This window comes from Pseudophryne corroboree, chromosome 4, assembly GCF_028390025.1.
Source record: "Pseudophryne corroboree isolate aPseCor3 chromosome 4, aPseCor3.hap2, whole genome shotgun sequence".
NCBI classification, from domain to species: Eukaryota; Metazoa; Chordata; class Amphibia; order Anura; family Myobatrachidae; genus Pseudophryne; species Pseudophryne corroboree.
Window position 1 is genome coordinate 615,464,679 of NC_086447.1, and position 15,766 is coordinate 615,480,444.

The following is a 15,766-nucleotide window of genomic DNA, read 5'->3' on the forward strand; positions in this document are numbered from 1 at the left end:
AGATGAAAACCTCTGAGATGGCTGGAATTCTTTGCTACATCTGTGACATTGTCAGACTGTATCTTGATGCTCCTTCTACATACAAATTAGCATCTGAGGCCCAGAGCACTGAAAACAGCTCTCAGGTACGGCTTATTTATTAGGAGCTTTGACTCCTTTAGTGTCCAAAGAACATGTACCCATTAGAGCAATGGCCGCCCAACCTCCTAGCAACTCTACTATCCAATCAGAGATGGAGAATTGGTGACAGTCATAATCAAAGCAATAAATACAGTCACACTTGGGGTTTTTGTTAGTGGAACCGGCGTAAAGGACAAGACTGTGTAGGTGAAGCTGACAAGAAAATCAAATCGGTAATGCCTCCCTGACCAGGAATCGAACCCATGTCTTGGTAAAGAATGCCGGATCGTAACCACTAGACCACCCGGGACATCAGTGTTGGTGATAGGATAGTATATGTTGCTGAGAAGAGCGTGGCAGTAGATTAACCAAGCTGGATACTGTATTGATGCTGTAGATATGATAAATAACACTCTCCTGACTTGATAATTGTAATCCAGAAATACTGGAGTGGTAGAACTGGCAGGATATTGACCAGGGTTGTGCTGGGTTGTCACTGTGGTCCAAGATCTGGAAGAACTCAGATAGAAGCAGAACTGGAATACCAACCAAACACCGGAATGAATGGTAGTGGATAATCTGAAACCAAACCAGCAAGCCAGGATGAACTCGAACCACCTCTATAGGCTACCGTATAATTTACTCAGGTATGGAGCTGAAGCAGGATTCTGTACAGAGAACTAGAACTACAGTAGCACTGAGTGATTGGCTGAGACCTAGAGCAGGGGTGCAGAGTCTAACTCGCCGATTTTCACCAGGGACCCCTGCAAGGAGGTTTGGGGTTTGCTGCGCCAGACAAGCTGGTCACAGCCCCTTGGCTGCTGGAGCTAGCACTGGATAGTATGGGGAATGTAGTTTACGGATTGTGACCCAGAAACTGGAACTGAAAGAATTAGATATTAGACTAGTACTGATGGTAACTGGTATTGATCTGGAACAGATGACAACTGGCATCAGACTGGAATAGTAGGCAACTGGTATCGGAGTGGAACAGATGGCAACTGGTATCGAACTGGAATAAATGATTCAGGATATCAGACAGGAACCGATGGTTCAGGATATTGGACAGGAACCGGTTGTTCAGAAGCCAGTAGTGCAGCAGGGTGAAGTTTGGCGCTAGGGTCCTGCCTGTAAGGGTTCGCCATCTAAGCGTTCTATCACAAGTATACCTAATGCCGGAACATTTCGTCCAACACTGCTGACTAATGAGAACCAGAGAAATGCAATCCACAAACCCAACAATGAAGCAAGTAGGTTTTTTCTCTTGATTTCAGATTTGAACAGAAGCACAGGTGTGGTAACTCAGAAAGTAGTATTGGCTTCTGATACTTCTATTTCTTAGGGGATAGCCCAGTGGGTAACTAAAAGTCCGTTGCAATATCTTCTTTATTCTTGTGAAAGTAACTGGCATCCTTAAATTCTGAGTCTATTATCGTTTTTTTCATATTTGTGTAATACTTTACTTAGCAAATACATTTACAATGTGAGCAACATAATTGTACTTTCCGTAAATTGAACAAATACACATATTTTCGTACTGATGTTTCTATTTTATACTCATGCTTTAAAACCACTGTACCTATCAAATGCCGGAGCATTGGCTTCCAGTCCTCTGGTGAGCTTAAGATGATGAGAGCCAACCTGAAATAATAGGGAAAAAATAACGTGGTGAAACGTTTCACTATTATTGATCTGGACACATTTATATGCAAATTGAAAGCTTCCTAAGATACAAAATACAGGGGTGGAAGCATCAGCGTGCAGATACATACTTGCTGATCTGCAAATGAAGAAGCTTTAAATCTGACATATGCTACCGATGGAAGAGTACATTTTCAGGTTCTCATCTTATGAAATCGCTCTTTCAGTGTTCACTTCTCTGGATCCACCTCCTCTATCGGTTAGAAAACCACAAAACTCATGCCTAGGTCTTCTGCACTTCTCTATCTACACTATACTGTACCACATCTCTTGGAAAACTGAAACATATCCAAGTACTGATTATTGCAATAGTCTCCTTACAGGCCATTCCTTAAACAGATTTTCACCCCTACAATGTATTCTGAATGCAGCAGCTACACTGATAATCTCTCTGCTGTCAGTCCCCATACATTGTTGCTTTTATTTTACCAAACTAAATATAAGATACTTCTGCTTACATAAAAAGGCTATAAACATAACTACACTAACATACATCTCTAATCTCTAAAGGGTATGGGTCATTAGGTCGACCACACTCAGGTCGACAGTCATTAGGGCGAGATGGTCACTAGGTCGACATGGAAAAAGGTCAAAATTAGTTGTTTTTACTTTTTTTGGTGTTGTTTTCTTTGTAAAGTGTCGGGGAACCCCAATTAGTGCACCGTGTCCCCTCGCATGGCTCGCTATGCTTTGGGCAAGGTTACTATTCCTAATCACAGTCCACGTGGATCGTAAAGTATGTAAAAGTTTAAAAAATTAAGAATAAAAAGACTTGAAAAACGCATGTCAACCTTTTCCCATGTCGACCTATTGCTTGTCTACCAATAGTGGTCAACCTAATGACCGTATCCCTCTCTAAATATCTCCAAAGCTGGACTCCTCCACCCTCATACTACTACAGTACCTGCTCCTATTCATGAACACAGTGCTGGCCTGCACCCATTGTTTGGATTGCACCCCCACCCACTACAAGACTTTCTTCTAGCCTTCAAGCATTGCCTGAAAGCTCACCACTTCAAACTTAAGGGCCCTACATATATGGCGAGGTGCCCGATGCCCGATACGGCCGACCAGGCGGCAGGGGTAGGTGACAGGGGGAGTGAAGTTTCTTCACTCCCTCCGTCACCCAGCTCCATAGCAGTGCAAGCTAATATGGATGGGATTGTCCATATTTGCTTGCATATATAACAGAGTCGGCACCAATGATGAACAATGTGGGGCCGTGCATCGTTCATAGTTGGTGCCTACACACTGAGCGATATGAACGATATCTCGTTCATTAATAAACAAGATCGTTCATATCTTTCAGTAGTATCCGCCAGTGTGTACGGCCCATTAGAATATTCCAGAACTACTCATATTTACATCAAAATTATTCTGACTATTTATCTCTCACCTGCACAGTCCACACATCCCTTTACATATGAGAACAAGTAATGTCCAAGGTGATATACTGATTAGCACTTCTACAGATATGTATATCAGCAGCCTCCGGGATAAAGGTGGGTAAACACTAGGCGATGTGCTCCGTGAGCGACATTGCCTCATGTGTTCCCTTCCGTCCCAGGCTGCCTGACGGCAGGCATACACACTGTGCGATATCACTAGCGATATTGCACAGTGTCGACATGCAGGACAAAATACCTAATTTTTTCTCTTTTGGCGTGTATGTTGACATAGGTTGATATGGACACTGTGTAAGTGTACCGCGTCTCCTCGCACGATGCTTCGCTGCACTTGGCACACTATTATATCCAGGTCCACTGGGATGGTAAAGTATGAACAAGTCAGTTTCAATTAAAAGGGAAAAAAAAAAACATGAATAACTGTCGACTTTTTGACCTGTCGACATTTTCAGTGTCCGTATTTTGACCGTGTCAGTATTTTAAAAGCATAAATACCTCAATTTGCACGGTGTAGTAATACGATAATAAAAGTAACCTGTACATATTATATGGTGATTCAAAGGAATTTGGTAATTAAATTGGTGTTGCAAATGCTCCAATCAAAGTACCAATGTAGTGCAGCAGTATTGAAGCGGATAGTAAGTCACAATAGAATGAATACAGCGGAGACACTGGTGGCTGCAGTTTTTCTCAACGCCGTGATTTGAGCAGTGTAATTGCTCCAATTTTTGAGCCTTTATTGCGGCATTGTTTTGTCAGGTCTTTTTTGCTGCAATACAGGCATTGAAACGTTGTCTACATGCATGCCCTGCTGTTGTCCTTTATTCAAGCCGCTAGGAGTGCTGCTCCTTTGGACTTTATGTGACTATTATTTGTGGAGGTAACTTGGTCTTAATGGGAGGGCCGGGCACCCTGGTCTGTATTACATATTATAATTTATATATATATATATATATATATATATATATATATAAAAACAAAAACAATAACCAATTGCGCTTGGTATAACTTTAAAACACTCAGATTTTAGTATTTCCAGTAGCTGTTCTTCCACGGTGTGGATTCTTATAACTGGTATCACCTGCAAGTATACCCTCACACCAGAGAACACACCTGAACAAAAAGACGGCCAGAATGGCCTAAATTAGATATGATACCAATTTGTTTTTATTAAAAAACATATAGAATTCCATAAATTCATATGAACATTTTTTTTACAGATAAAAGGTTCCATACATTCATATAAACATTCTTAAAAGAAAAACATCCAGATACAGTCAATAGGTTTTCTGTTCAAGCCTTTAAAGAACACCCTCACCCTTATAGGTGTATATTCTGTAGGGTGTATTAATGAACTAGATAAGAGACCGTAACGGATTCGACCCAACGCGTTTCGTCAGAACGACTTCATCAGGGGTTTCTGTATGGTATCACAAAAAAAGGAAGGAACAAAGGCCTTCATGGATATAAAACATCCATAGCCCATATATATAGGGCCAACTTTTAATAGAGATGGATAATTCACCCAGAATGGTTGTAGGATGGTAAAACCAAGCATAAACGCATACGCCTTTAAGGGTATTCAGCTAGTTAATGAACCTGGTTGCAGACTCTTTTCAGTTTTAATGCAGGGTCTGTTAAATTTGAACCTGCAGCCACCAGGAAAGAGACACAAGTAACAGCCACATCAAAATTTTTATCTGTAAAAAAAATGTTCATATGAATTTATGGAATTCTATATATGATACCAGTTATGAGAATCCACACCGTGGAAGAACAGCTACTGGAAATACTAAAATCTGAGTGTTTTAAAGTTATACCAAGCGCAATTGGTTATTGTTTTTGTTTATGTTATTCTTTGAAAGTTCACTAACAGGGACTTTCTCCATATTGCTGCTGGTGGGTTGAGCGCGGGGTGGAAGACATTTTTTTGTATTTATATATATATATATATATATATATATATATATATATATATATATATATTTTTTTTTTTTTTTTTATTGAACCTATTATAATTCATTTTCTATTAAGTTGGTGGAACAGTGGAAATTGGTGGGGCAGTGGGTGATAAAAAAAAACTTAATTGGTTCCCCCTTGGTTCCCCCTTCTACAGCCCTGCCCACACACCCAGAAATGCCTCCCCAATATTAAAATATGTAAAAAAAGGTGCCAATTACAAAGATATCTTTCATCTTTCAAATTGTCTGAAAAATTAGTTATGGGCCCTACACATTGCGCGATCCGCCGCCGAGCTGCCCGACGCCGGATACAGCCAACGGGCGACCCGGCGGCGGGGGGGGGTAGTGGACGGGGGAGGGAAGTTTCACCCGCCTCTATAGCAGTGCAGGCAAATACGGACGAGATCGTCCATATTGGCCTGCATGCACAAGCGACGGGGCACCAGCGATGAACGAGCGCGGGGCCATGCATCATTCATCGTTGCAGCCTCCACACTGAATTATATGAACGGTATCTCATTCATTAGTGAATAAGATTGCTCATATCTTTCAATATTATCGCCCAGTGTGTAGGGCCCATTAGTGTGTACACTCAATTTCGTTGGTCAGGGCTCTGGGAAGTTCAAGAGAAATTGCTCACCTTCCACATTGGTCATGTCTTCTAGTGTGTAGGGCCCTTTAGATCATACAGGGCAACCTCTGCAATCTGGATGCACCAATTTGCAATATGTAGCATTTTTCCTCATGTATCAAATTCCTATTTTCCTATAGAGTGTAAGCAGGGCACTGTAACCTCTTTGTCTGCCTGTTACAGCACAATCTAATTTTATTACGTTGTTATTCTCAATTGAAAAGCACAACGGAATTTGCTAGCAATATATAAGTAAATGTTAATAAATAAACATATTTGGTAGGTGCAGAGGAGCCAATGGGGGTCATTCCGAGTTGTTCGCTCGGTAAAAATCTTCGCATCGCAGCGATTTTCCGCTTAATGCGCAATGTCCGCACTGCGACTGCGCCAAGTAAATTTGCTATGCACTTAGGAATTTTACTCACGGCATTTTCATCGTTCTGGCGATCGTAATGTGATTGACAGGAAATGGGTGTTACTGGGCGGAAACAGGCCGTTTTATGGGCGTGTGGGAAAAAACGCTACCGTTTCCGGAAAAAACGCAGGAGTGGCCGGAGAAACGGGGGAGTGTCTGGGCGAACGCTGGGTGTGTTTGTGACGTCAAACCAGGAACGACAAGCAGTGAAATGATCGCAGATGCCGAGTAAGTCTGGAGCTACTCAGAAACTGCTACGAGGTGTGTAATCGCAATATTGCGAATACATCGTTCGCAATTTTAAGATGCTAAGATTCACTCCCAGTAGGCGGCGGCTTAGCATGAGCAAATCTGCTAAAATCCACTTGCGAGCGAACAACTCGGAATGACCCCCACTGTTTTTTGCTAGCAAGTACAAGAGTGCCCATTCCACTCTCTTGCTCCTCATAATTTACTTTATTACATTTATTAAATACTTGTGATATAGCAGTGGTCAGTAGGGGAATACTTCGGAGTGAATTGGCCAGCTTAACATGTACTGCAGTATTTAGAATTAACATTCCCTGTTATTAATACAAAGTGTTTACCCACTTGATCTTTTGCCAGCCCTGGTAATTCCTTACAGCTATTCTGTATCCAGAACAGGGTGGGACAAGTTATCAGAAGACGTGAGGACTGCCAAAATTTACTTGACTTAAGCTGGGTACACAGGAGATAATGTGTACCCAGCGTGACATTGTTAGTGACGGGACCCGGCATACACACTTGCCGATGCCGGCAGTGACTAGCAGGGCTGTAACTAGGTGTTTGGCAATGGTGCCTTGCCCACAGCGCAAATGCACTGAGGGCGCACCACCTGGCAGCACACCTGCACGGCTGCTATATCTAGTAACTCACGGCCTCCTGCCAGCTGCCGCTACAGCAAGGTAGCGTCGCTGCATCAAGGTAGCGCTGCCGCCGGATCTCCCAGCTCCTTGCATTTTAAAACTTCAGCGCCGCACGCAGGGACTGAGTTTAGGCAGGACAGCTGAGTGACGGCTCAGCTGTCCAATCATATGTGGAGCAGCAGCCTGCGGCTCAGTCATTGGCTGGGCACGCAGGCTGCAGGAAACACAGAGGACGGCTTGAGGAGCCAGCCAGCACCCAGTGGATGTGTTCTGCAGCTTGGAAGTGAGACAGACAGGGAGCTCTCGCTCTCCTGTTATATCTGTGCAGCCTGCCAGTAGAGTGAAAAAAAAAAAAAAAGGTAAGGCTGGCTGTATTTAGGTTTAAGTTTAGGTTCGGAGTCTAAAAAGAAATAATAATAATAATAATATATATATATATGTATATATATATATATATATATATATAATAAGAATTTACTTACCGATAATTCTATTTCTCATAGTCCGTAGTGGATGCTGGGAACTCCGTAAGGACCATGGGGAATAGCGGCTCCGCAGGAGACTGGGCACAAATAGAAAGCTTTAGTACTACCTGGTGTGCACTGGCTCCTCCCCCTATGACCCTCCTCCAAGCCTCAGTTAGGATACTGTGCCCGGACGAGCGTACACAATAAGGAAGGATTTTGAATCACGGGTAAGACTCATACCAGCCACACCAATCACACCGTATAACTTGTGATCTGAACCCAGTTAACAGTATGATAAACAGAGGAGCCTCTAGAAAAGATGGCTCACTACAACAATAACCCGATTTAGTTAACAATAACTATGTACAAGTATTGCAGACAATCCGCACTTGGGATGGGCGCCCAGCATCCACTACGGACTATGAGAAATAGAATTATCGGTAAGTAAATTCTTATTTTCTCTGACGTCCTAGTGGATGCTGGAAACTCCGTAAGGACCATGGGGATTATACCAAAGCTCCCAAACGGGCGGGAGAGTGCGGATGACTCTGCAGCACCGAATGAGAGAACTCCAGGTCCTCCTCAGCCAGGGTATCAAATTTGTAGAATTTAGCAAACGTGTTTGCCCCTGACCAAGTAGCTGCTCGGCAAAGTTGTAAAGCCGAGACCCCTCGGGCGGCCGCCCAAGATGAGCCCACTTTCCGTGTGGAATGGGCTTTTACAGATTTTGGCTGTGGCAGGCCTGCCACAGAATGTGCAAGCTGAATTGTACTACAAATCCAACGAGCAATAGTCTGCTTAGAAGCAGGAGCACCCAGCTTGTTGGGTGCATACAGAATAAACAGCGAGTCAGATTTTCTGACTCCAGCCGTCCTGGAAACGTATATTTTCAGGGCCCTGACTACGTCAAGCAACTTGGAGTCCTCCAAGTCCCTAGTAGCCACAGGTACCACAATAGGCTGGTTCAGGTGAAACGCTGAAACCACCTTAGGGAGAAATTGAGGACGAGTCCTCAATTCTGAGAGGAAAACGAAAAACACCCTAAGGTGATTTTCTCAAGGCGCTGAACTAGGGGAGGTTCAACACAGCAGCTAAAAAGAAAGAGGTTGGTCAGACCTCACAAAGCAACGGCAACAAATAGAATTCTAGCGCTATAGGTCATAGATGAGATGAGAAGATCAATGTACAATCATATTTAATGCATATAAAAAATCACTAAAACATCCATGAAATTGAACACTTAAATAAAAAATAAAATAACTAAACATATATAAAATGTATGATGATAATGTACCCTAGAAAAGGGTGTATGGCATAACTCTCGGACCCTCCATGAGCATCTCTTGAAGTTCCGGGTACCAAGTCCTTCTTGGCCAATCCGGAGCCACGAGTATAGTCCTTACTCCTCTCCTTCTTATGATTCTCAGTACCTTGGGTATGAGAGGCAGAGGAGGGAACACATACACTGACTGGTACACCCACGGTGTTACCAGAGCGTCCACAGCTATTGCCTGAGGGTCCCGTGACCTGGCGCAATACCTGTCTAGTTTTTTGTTGAGGCGTGACGCCATCATGTCCACCTTTGGTTTTTCCCAACGGTTCACAATCATGTGTAAAACTTCTGGGTGAAGTCCCCACTCTCCCGGGTGGAGGTCGTGCCTGCTGAGGAAGTCTGCTTCCCAGTTGTCCACTCCCGGAATGAACACTGCTGACAGTGCTATCACATGATTTTCCCTCCAGCGAAGAATCCTTGCAACTTCTGTCATTGCGCTCCTGCTTCTTGTGCCGCCCTGTCTGTTTACGTGGGCGACTGCCGTGATGTTGTCCGACTGGATCAGCACCGGCTGACCTTGAAGCAGAGGTCTTGCTAGGCTTAGAGCATTGTAGATGGCCCTTAGCTCCAGGATGTTTATGTGAAGTGATGTCTCCAGGCTTGACCACAAGCCCTGGAAATTTCTTCCCTGTGTGACTGCTCCCCAGCCTCTCAGGCTGGCATCCGTGGTCACCAGGACCCAGTCCTGAATGCCGAATCTGCGGCCCTCTAGAAGATGAGCACTCTGCAACCACCACAGAAGAGACACCCTTGTCCTTGGGGACAGGGTTATCCGCTGATGCATCTGAAGATGCGATCCGGACCATTTGTCCAGCAAATCCCACTGGAATGTTCTTGCGAGGAATCTGCCGAATGGAATCGCTTCGTAGGAAGCTACCATCTTTCCCAGGACTCTTGTGCATTGATGCACTGAGACTTGCCCTGGTTTCAGGAGGTTTCTGACTAGGTCGGATAACTCCCTGGCTTTTTCTTCCGGAAGGAACACCTTTTTCTGGACTGTGTCCAGAATCATCCCTAGGAACAGAAGACGTGTTGTCGGAATCAGCTGCGATTTTGGGATATTTAGAATCCAGCCGTGCTGCCGTAGCACTACTTGAGATAGGGCTACTCTGACTACTAACTGTTCTCTGGATCTTGCTCTTATCAGGAGATCGTCCAAGTAAGGGATAATTAAAACGCCTTTTCTTCGAAGAAGAATCATCATTTCGGCCATTACCTTGGTAAAGACCCGAGGTGCCGTGGATAATCCAAACGGCAGCGTCTGAAACTGATAGTGACAGTTTTCTACCACAAACCTGAGGTACCCTTGATGAGAAGGGTAAATGGGGACATGGAGGTAGGCATCTTTGATGTCCAGAGACACCATATAGTCCCCCTCTTCCAGGTTCGCGATCACTGCCCTGAGTGACTCCATCTTGAATTTGAACCTCTGTATATAAGTGTTCAAAGACTTCAGATTTAAAATTGGTCTCACCGAGCCGTCCGGCTTCGGTACCACAAACAGCGTGGAATAATACCCCTTCCCTTGTTGCAGGAGGGGTACCTTGATTATCACCTGCTGGGAATACAGCTTGTGAACTGCCTCCAATACTGCCTCCCTGTCGGAGGGAGACGTTGGTAAAGCAGACTTCAGGAACCGGCGAGGGGGAGACGTCTCGAACTCCAATTTGTACCCCTGAGATACTACTTGCAGGATCCAGGGGTCCACTTGCGAGTGAGCCCACTGCGCGCTGAAATTCTTGAGACGGGCCCCCACCGTGCCTGAGTCCGCATGTAAGGCCCCAGCGTCATGCTGAGGACTTGGCAGAAGCGGGGGAGGGCTTTTGTTCCTGGGAAGTGGCTGTCTGTTGCAGTCTTTTTCCCCTTCCTCTGCCCCGGGGCAGAAAAGAGGAACCTTTTGCCCGCTTGCCCTTATGGGGACGAAAGGACTGAGCCGGATAAGACGGCGTCTTTTTATGTTGAGAGGCTACCTGGGGTAAAAATGTGGATTTCCCAGCAGTTGCCGTGGCCACCAGGTCCGATAGACCGACCCCAAATAACTCCTCCCCTTTATAAGGCAATATTTCCATATGCCGTTTAGAGTCCGCATCACCTGACCACTGTCACGTCCATAATCCTCTTCTGGCAGAAATGGACAGCGCACTCACTCTTGAAGCCAGAGTGGAAATATCCCTCTGTGCATCTCACATATATAGAAATGCATCTTTTAAATGCTCTATAGTCAACAATATACTGTCCCTATCCAGGGTATCAATATTTTCAGTCAGGGAATCCGACCAAGCTACCCCAGCGCTGCACATCCAGACTGAGGCGATTGCTGGTCGCAGTATAACACCAGTATGTGTGTATATACTTTTTAGGATATTTTCCAGTTTTCTGTCACCTGGTTCCTTGAGGGCGGCCGTATCCGGAGACGGTAACGCCACTTGTTTTGATAAGCGTGTGAGCGCTTTATCCACTCTAGGGGGTGTTTCCCAACGCGCCCTAACCTCTGGCGGGAAAGGGTATAATGCCAATAACTTTTTAGAAATTATCAGTTTTTTATCGGGGGAAACCCACGCTTCATCACACACCTCATTTAATTCGTCTGATTCAGGAAAAACTACAGGTAGTTTTTTCACACCCCACATAATACCCTTTTTAGTGGTACTTGCAGTATCAGAAATGTTTAACACCTCTCTCATTGCCGTGATCATGTAACGTGTGGCCCTACTGGAAGTCACGTTTGTCTCCTCACCGTCGACACTGGAGTCAGTATCCGTGTCGACGTCAGTATCCACCACCTGCGGTAACGGCCTTTTTAGAGCCCCTGATGGTTTCTGAGACGCCTGGACAGGGACTAGCTGATTAGTCGGCTGTCTCATGTCATCAACCGTCTTTTGTAAGGAGCTGACACTGTCACGTAAATCCTTCCATAAAGCCATCCACTCAGGTGTCGACTCCTTAGGGGGTGACATCTCTATTATAGGCAATTGCCCCGCCTCCACATCATTTTCCTCCTCATACATGTCGACACAAACGTACCGACACACAGCACACGCACAGGGAATGCTCTGATAGAGGACAGGACCCCACTAGCCCTTTGGGGAGACAGAGGGAGAGTATGCCAGCACACACCAGAGCGCTATATATAGATATAGGGACAACCTTATATAAGTGTTTCTCCCTTATAGCTGCTGTATTGTTAATATCCCGCCAATTAGTGCCCCCCTCTCTTTTTTACCCTGTTTCTGTAGTGCAGGACTGCAGGGGAGAGTCAGGGAGACGTCCTTCCAGCGGAGCTGTGAGGGAAAATGGCGCCTGTGTGCTGAGGAGATAGGCTCCGCCCCCTTCTCGGCGGCCTTTCTCCCGCTTTTTGTGAAAATCTGGCAGGGGTTAAAATTCATCCATATAGCCCAGGAGCTATATGTGATGTATTTTTAGCCAGCCAAGGTGTTTCTATTGCTGCTCAGGGCGCCCCCCCCCCAGCGCCCTGCACCCTCAGTGACCGGAGTGTGAAGTGTGCTGAGAAGCAATGGCGCACAGCTGCAGTGCTGTGCGCTACCTTGTGGAAGACAGGATGTCTTCTGCCGCCGATTTGCCGGACTCTTCTTGCTTCTGGCTCTGTAAGGGGGCCGGCGGCGCGGCTCTGGGACCGAGCTCCAAGGCTGGGCCTGTGATCGGTCCCTCTGGAGCTAATGGTGTCCAGTAGCCAAGAAGCCCAATCCACTCTGCACGCAGGTGAGTTCGCTTCTTCTCCCCTTAGTCCCTCGATGCAGTGAGCCTGTTGTCAGCAGGTCTCACTGAAAATAAAAAACCTAAACTAAAACTTTCACTAAGAAGCTCAGGAGAGCCCCTAGTGTGCACCCTTCTCGTTCGGGCACAAAAATCTAACTGAAGCTTGGAGGAGGGTCATAGGGGGAGGAGCCAGTGCACACCAGGTAGTACTAAAGCTTTCTATTTGTGCCCAGTCTCCTGCGGAGCCGCTATTCCCCATGGTCCATACGGAGTTCCCAGCATCCACTAGGACGTCAGAGAAATTTATATTAAGGCTCTACCTGGTGTAATGCATATAAGGATGCTCTACCTGCCGTAATATGTATAATGTGCTCTACCTGGCGTAATGTATAAAAGGGGGCTCTAGCTGGCGTAAGGTGTACGAGGACGCCCTGTCTGACGTAACGTGTATAAGGAGGCTCTACCTGACATAATATGTATAATGTGCTCTGCCTGGCGTAATGTGTAAAAGGGAGCTCTACCTGGCATAATGTGTAAAAGAGGGCTCTACCTGGAGTAATGTTTAAAATGGGGCTCTACATTGCGTAATGTGTGCCGGTGGCTCTACCTGGCGTAATGTGTGTAAGTGGCGCTACTGTGCAGTGCAATTTTAATAATGGAGACTACTCTACAGCGTAATAGGAATTGGTATTATTTTGTGGCTACGCTCCTTCCCCATGAAGCCACGCCCCTATATTTTTGCAGTGCGCCTACGGCGCGCACTGGCCCTATTTTGCATATGGGGGTACGCCAATGCTGTTTCTTGCACACAGTGCTAAAATGTCTAGTTACGGCACTGGTGACAAGTGATGGGTGGGTAGGGCACGGGAGCAGGGCCATGTTGCATTCGGCAGCATGACATTGCTAGCGACAGCCACAGATCTTCTTGCATGTACAAAGGAACTGAGGCTGTCGCTAGCGAACTGCAGGTGCACGTATCGGCATTGTGATTAAGCATACACACGGCACTTTTTAAACGATTTGTCATTCCAATTGTAGCTGCAGCAAAAGACCAAATACTATCATTTTACAGAACCTTCTTTAATTTGATGCATGGAGGCTCTATTTGATGTTTCTATCCTATCACCTATGCCTCCAGCCTGATATATACAGTAGTTAAATATATTGTTTATAGTTATCACAATATAAGCACAATTTTGCCTGATTAATTAATTAAAAGCCACATTGTAAGCAACCATGTTGTACAGTCACAGGATCTGGAAGGATCTGTACATGTTGCTAGAGGAATAATTACAGAAGGATTTGTTTGGGTTTCAGCGGAGCCTCTTACATGTTGTAATACACAAAGCCATACTTGAATGCACCATTATATGAGGTTGTTCCATTTTGTCTCCAGGTAGTCACAGATACAGTACATTTGCTGTAATAACTGTCACTTTAGAGAAAACGTCCAGACAACAAATTATTTCCCTGGACTCTGAACAGAAATCTCATTGGCTGTTTTATAACTTGCAGACATTCTTTGGCATAACATAATACCAGATGAGAAATTTCACTCTCTGCCAGAAACGGAATAGAAGTGCCATGTGTACGGCATATTTTATGGAAGAATATTCAGCACATTCATAGAAATATTTAGGAGAATTAATACAGTATGTTAGGAATATAAAGACATATCTGCCAGCTAGAGCTTTGCCATGAGTCCCAATGAACTTTCTGTAACATCTCCTGACAATTGTTAATAGGACTTGCACCTAAAATTGCTTGCTTAAATATGCAGGACGACTATACCAGGACGTGCAGTCATTAGTGGTTAAAATAATACAAAGAAGATCATTATGACACATGGACATGAAAGCACACCCCTGTCAATCGAGCAGATGTGATTGAGCAGCGGATCTGTCACTAGATACAGCTGTCCAGTGATGGATCCGCTGTCATCACTGGTTGGGCAGCGGGATATGCAGTGGGAGGTGCTGCGTTAGCGGCGGCGAGACCCGGCAGGGATAGCTGGCAAGATGGCAGGCCTGGATCCCAGAGGATCCAGTCCCTGCCTGTCATTTTTGCAGAGTTCGGCAGCGGAGCGGAGTGGTTCCAATTTAAAAAATGGCGCCGTTAGCGTCATTTTTTAAATCTAAGATGGCCACCATGAGCCAATCACGGCTCGCCGCGTCATCATTCCACCCCTCGGTGCTGGCTTATAAAAGTCAGCGAGAGGCAGCGGCTGTCAGTCCGCCAGCGGGGAGGGAGGGAGGGAGCGAGCGACCGGCCGAGCAAAAGCTCCTGAAGATAGAAGATGCCAGGAAGCTCAGGGGAGGCGGTGGCCATGGAAAAGAGTAGTACAAAGGCCGCCACCCCCCAGGTGGAGACGCGGAAGCCCTGGGGGCCGCCACCCCACAGGTGAAGATAGAAGACTCCAAAAGTCCTGGGGAGGCGGCGGCCATGGAAAAGAGCTGCCCAAAGGCCGCTGACCCCAGGTGAAGACCCTGTACAATAAACTTTTTAAAATAAACTGTGTCTTGTATTTATTTGAATACTTTATTCACAGGAGGACTACAGGTGCCAGCAGGCCCTGAATGTCTGGGCATGCAGTCACTTGTGTTTCTCCACGTGCCGACATGCTGGGGCAGGCCTGCTGGGACCTGTAGGCCGCCTGTAAAGAACAATATTTGTATGTCATGAACCCCGTACCCACCGCCACCAGGGGTGCGGAGCATAGCACTGGGCTGCTGGTTGTTGCTCGGTAAGGGGGACTCCATTTACTTTTTTTCTGGGGTGCCCACTTTCTGAGAGATTTCAGGACTAGGCTGACTGGTTTGGGGGAAGTTTAATGCGATGGCAGGGGGACCCCACACTGAGTGTCCCCCCTGCTATGGCATTACTCCCCCTGGTCGGTTCAGTCTGGTGCTGGTTTTGTTTAAGTATGGGGAACCCCAATCATTTTTTTTTTTATTTTTTTTTCTCCATTGGTTGGGGGGAGAGTGAATCATCCAGTACCTCACCAGGCACTGAACCCACCGCACATCTCTGTATACCACATAATGCAAAATTCAGTAAAGGCCTTCCTTTCGTCTTCCACTAGCAACAGCTGAAGCTTCTCCCACATCTTTGGACAGTGACCCAATGGG

General features: G+C 45.7%; 1 protein-coding gene across 2 annotated transcripts in view; it reads right to left on the reverse strand.

Annotated features, from left to right (window-relative positions):
- The window catches only part of SYNJ2 (synaptojanin 2), a 468,795-nt gene that overhangs the window by 235,886 nt on the left and 217,143 nt on the right, over positions 1-15,766 (reverse strand). For both annotated transcript variants that reach the window (XM_063917654.1, XM_063917655.1), the window contains exon 6: positions 1,700-1,761. In XM_063917654.1, coding sequence (XP_063773724.1) covers positions 1,700-1,761 — 62 coding nt within the window. The remainder of the gene's footprint in view (positions 1-1,699; positions 1,762-15,766) is intronic.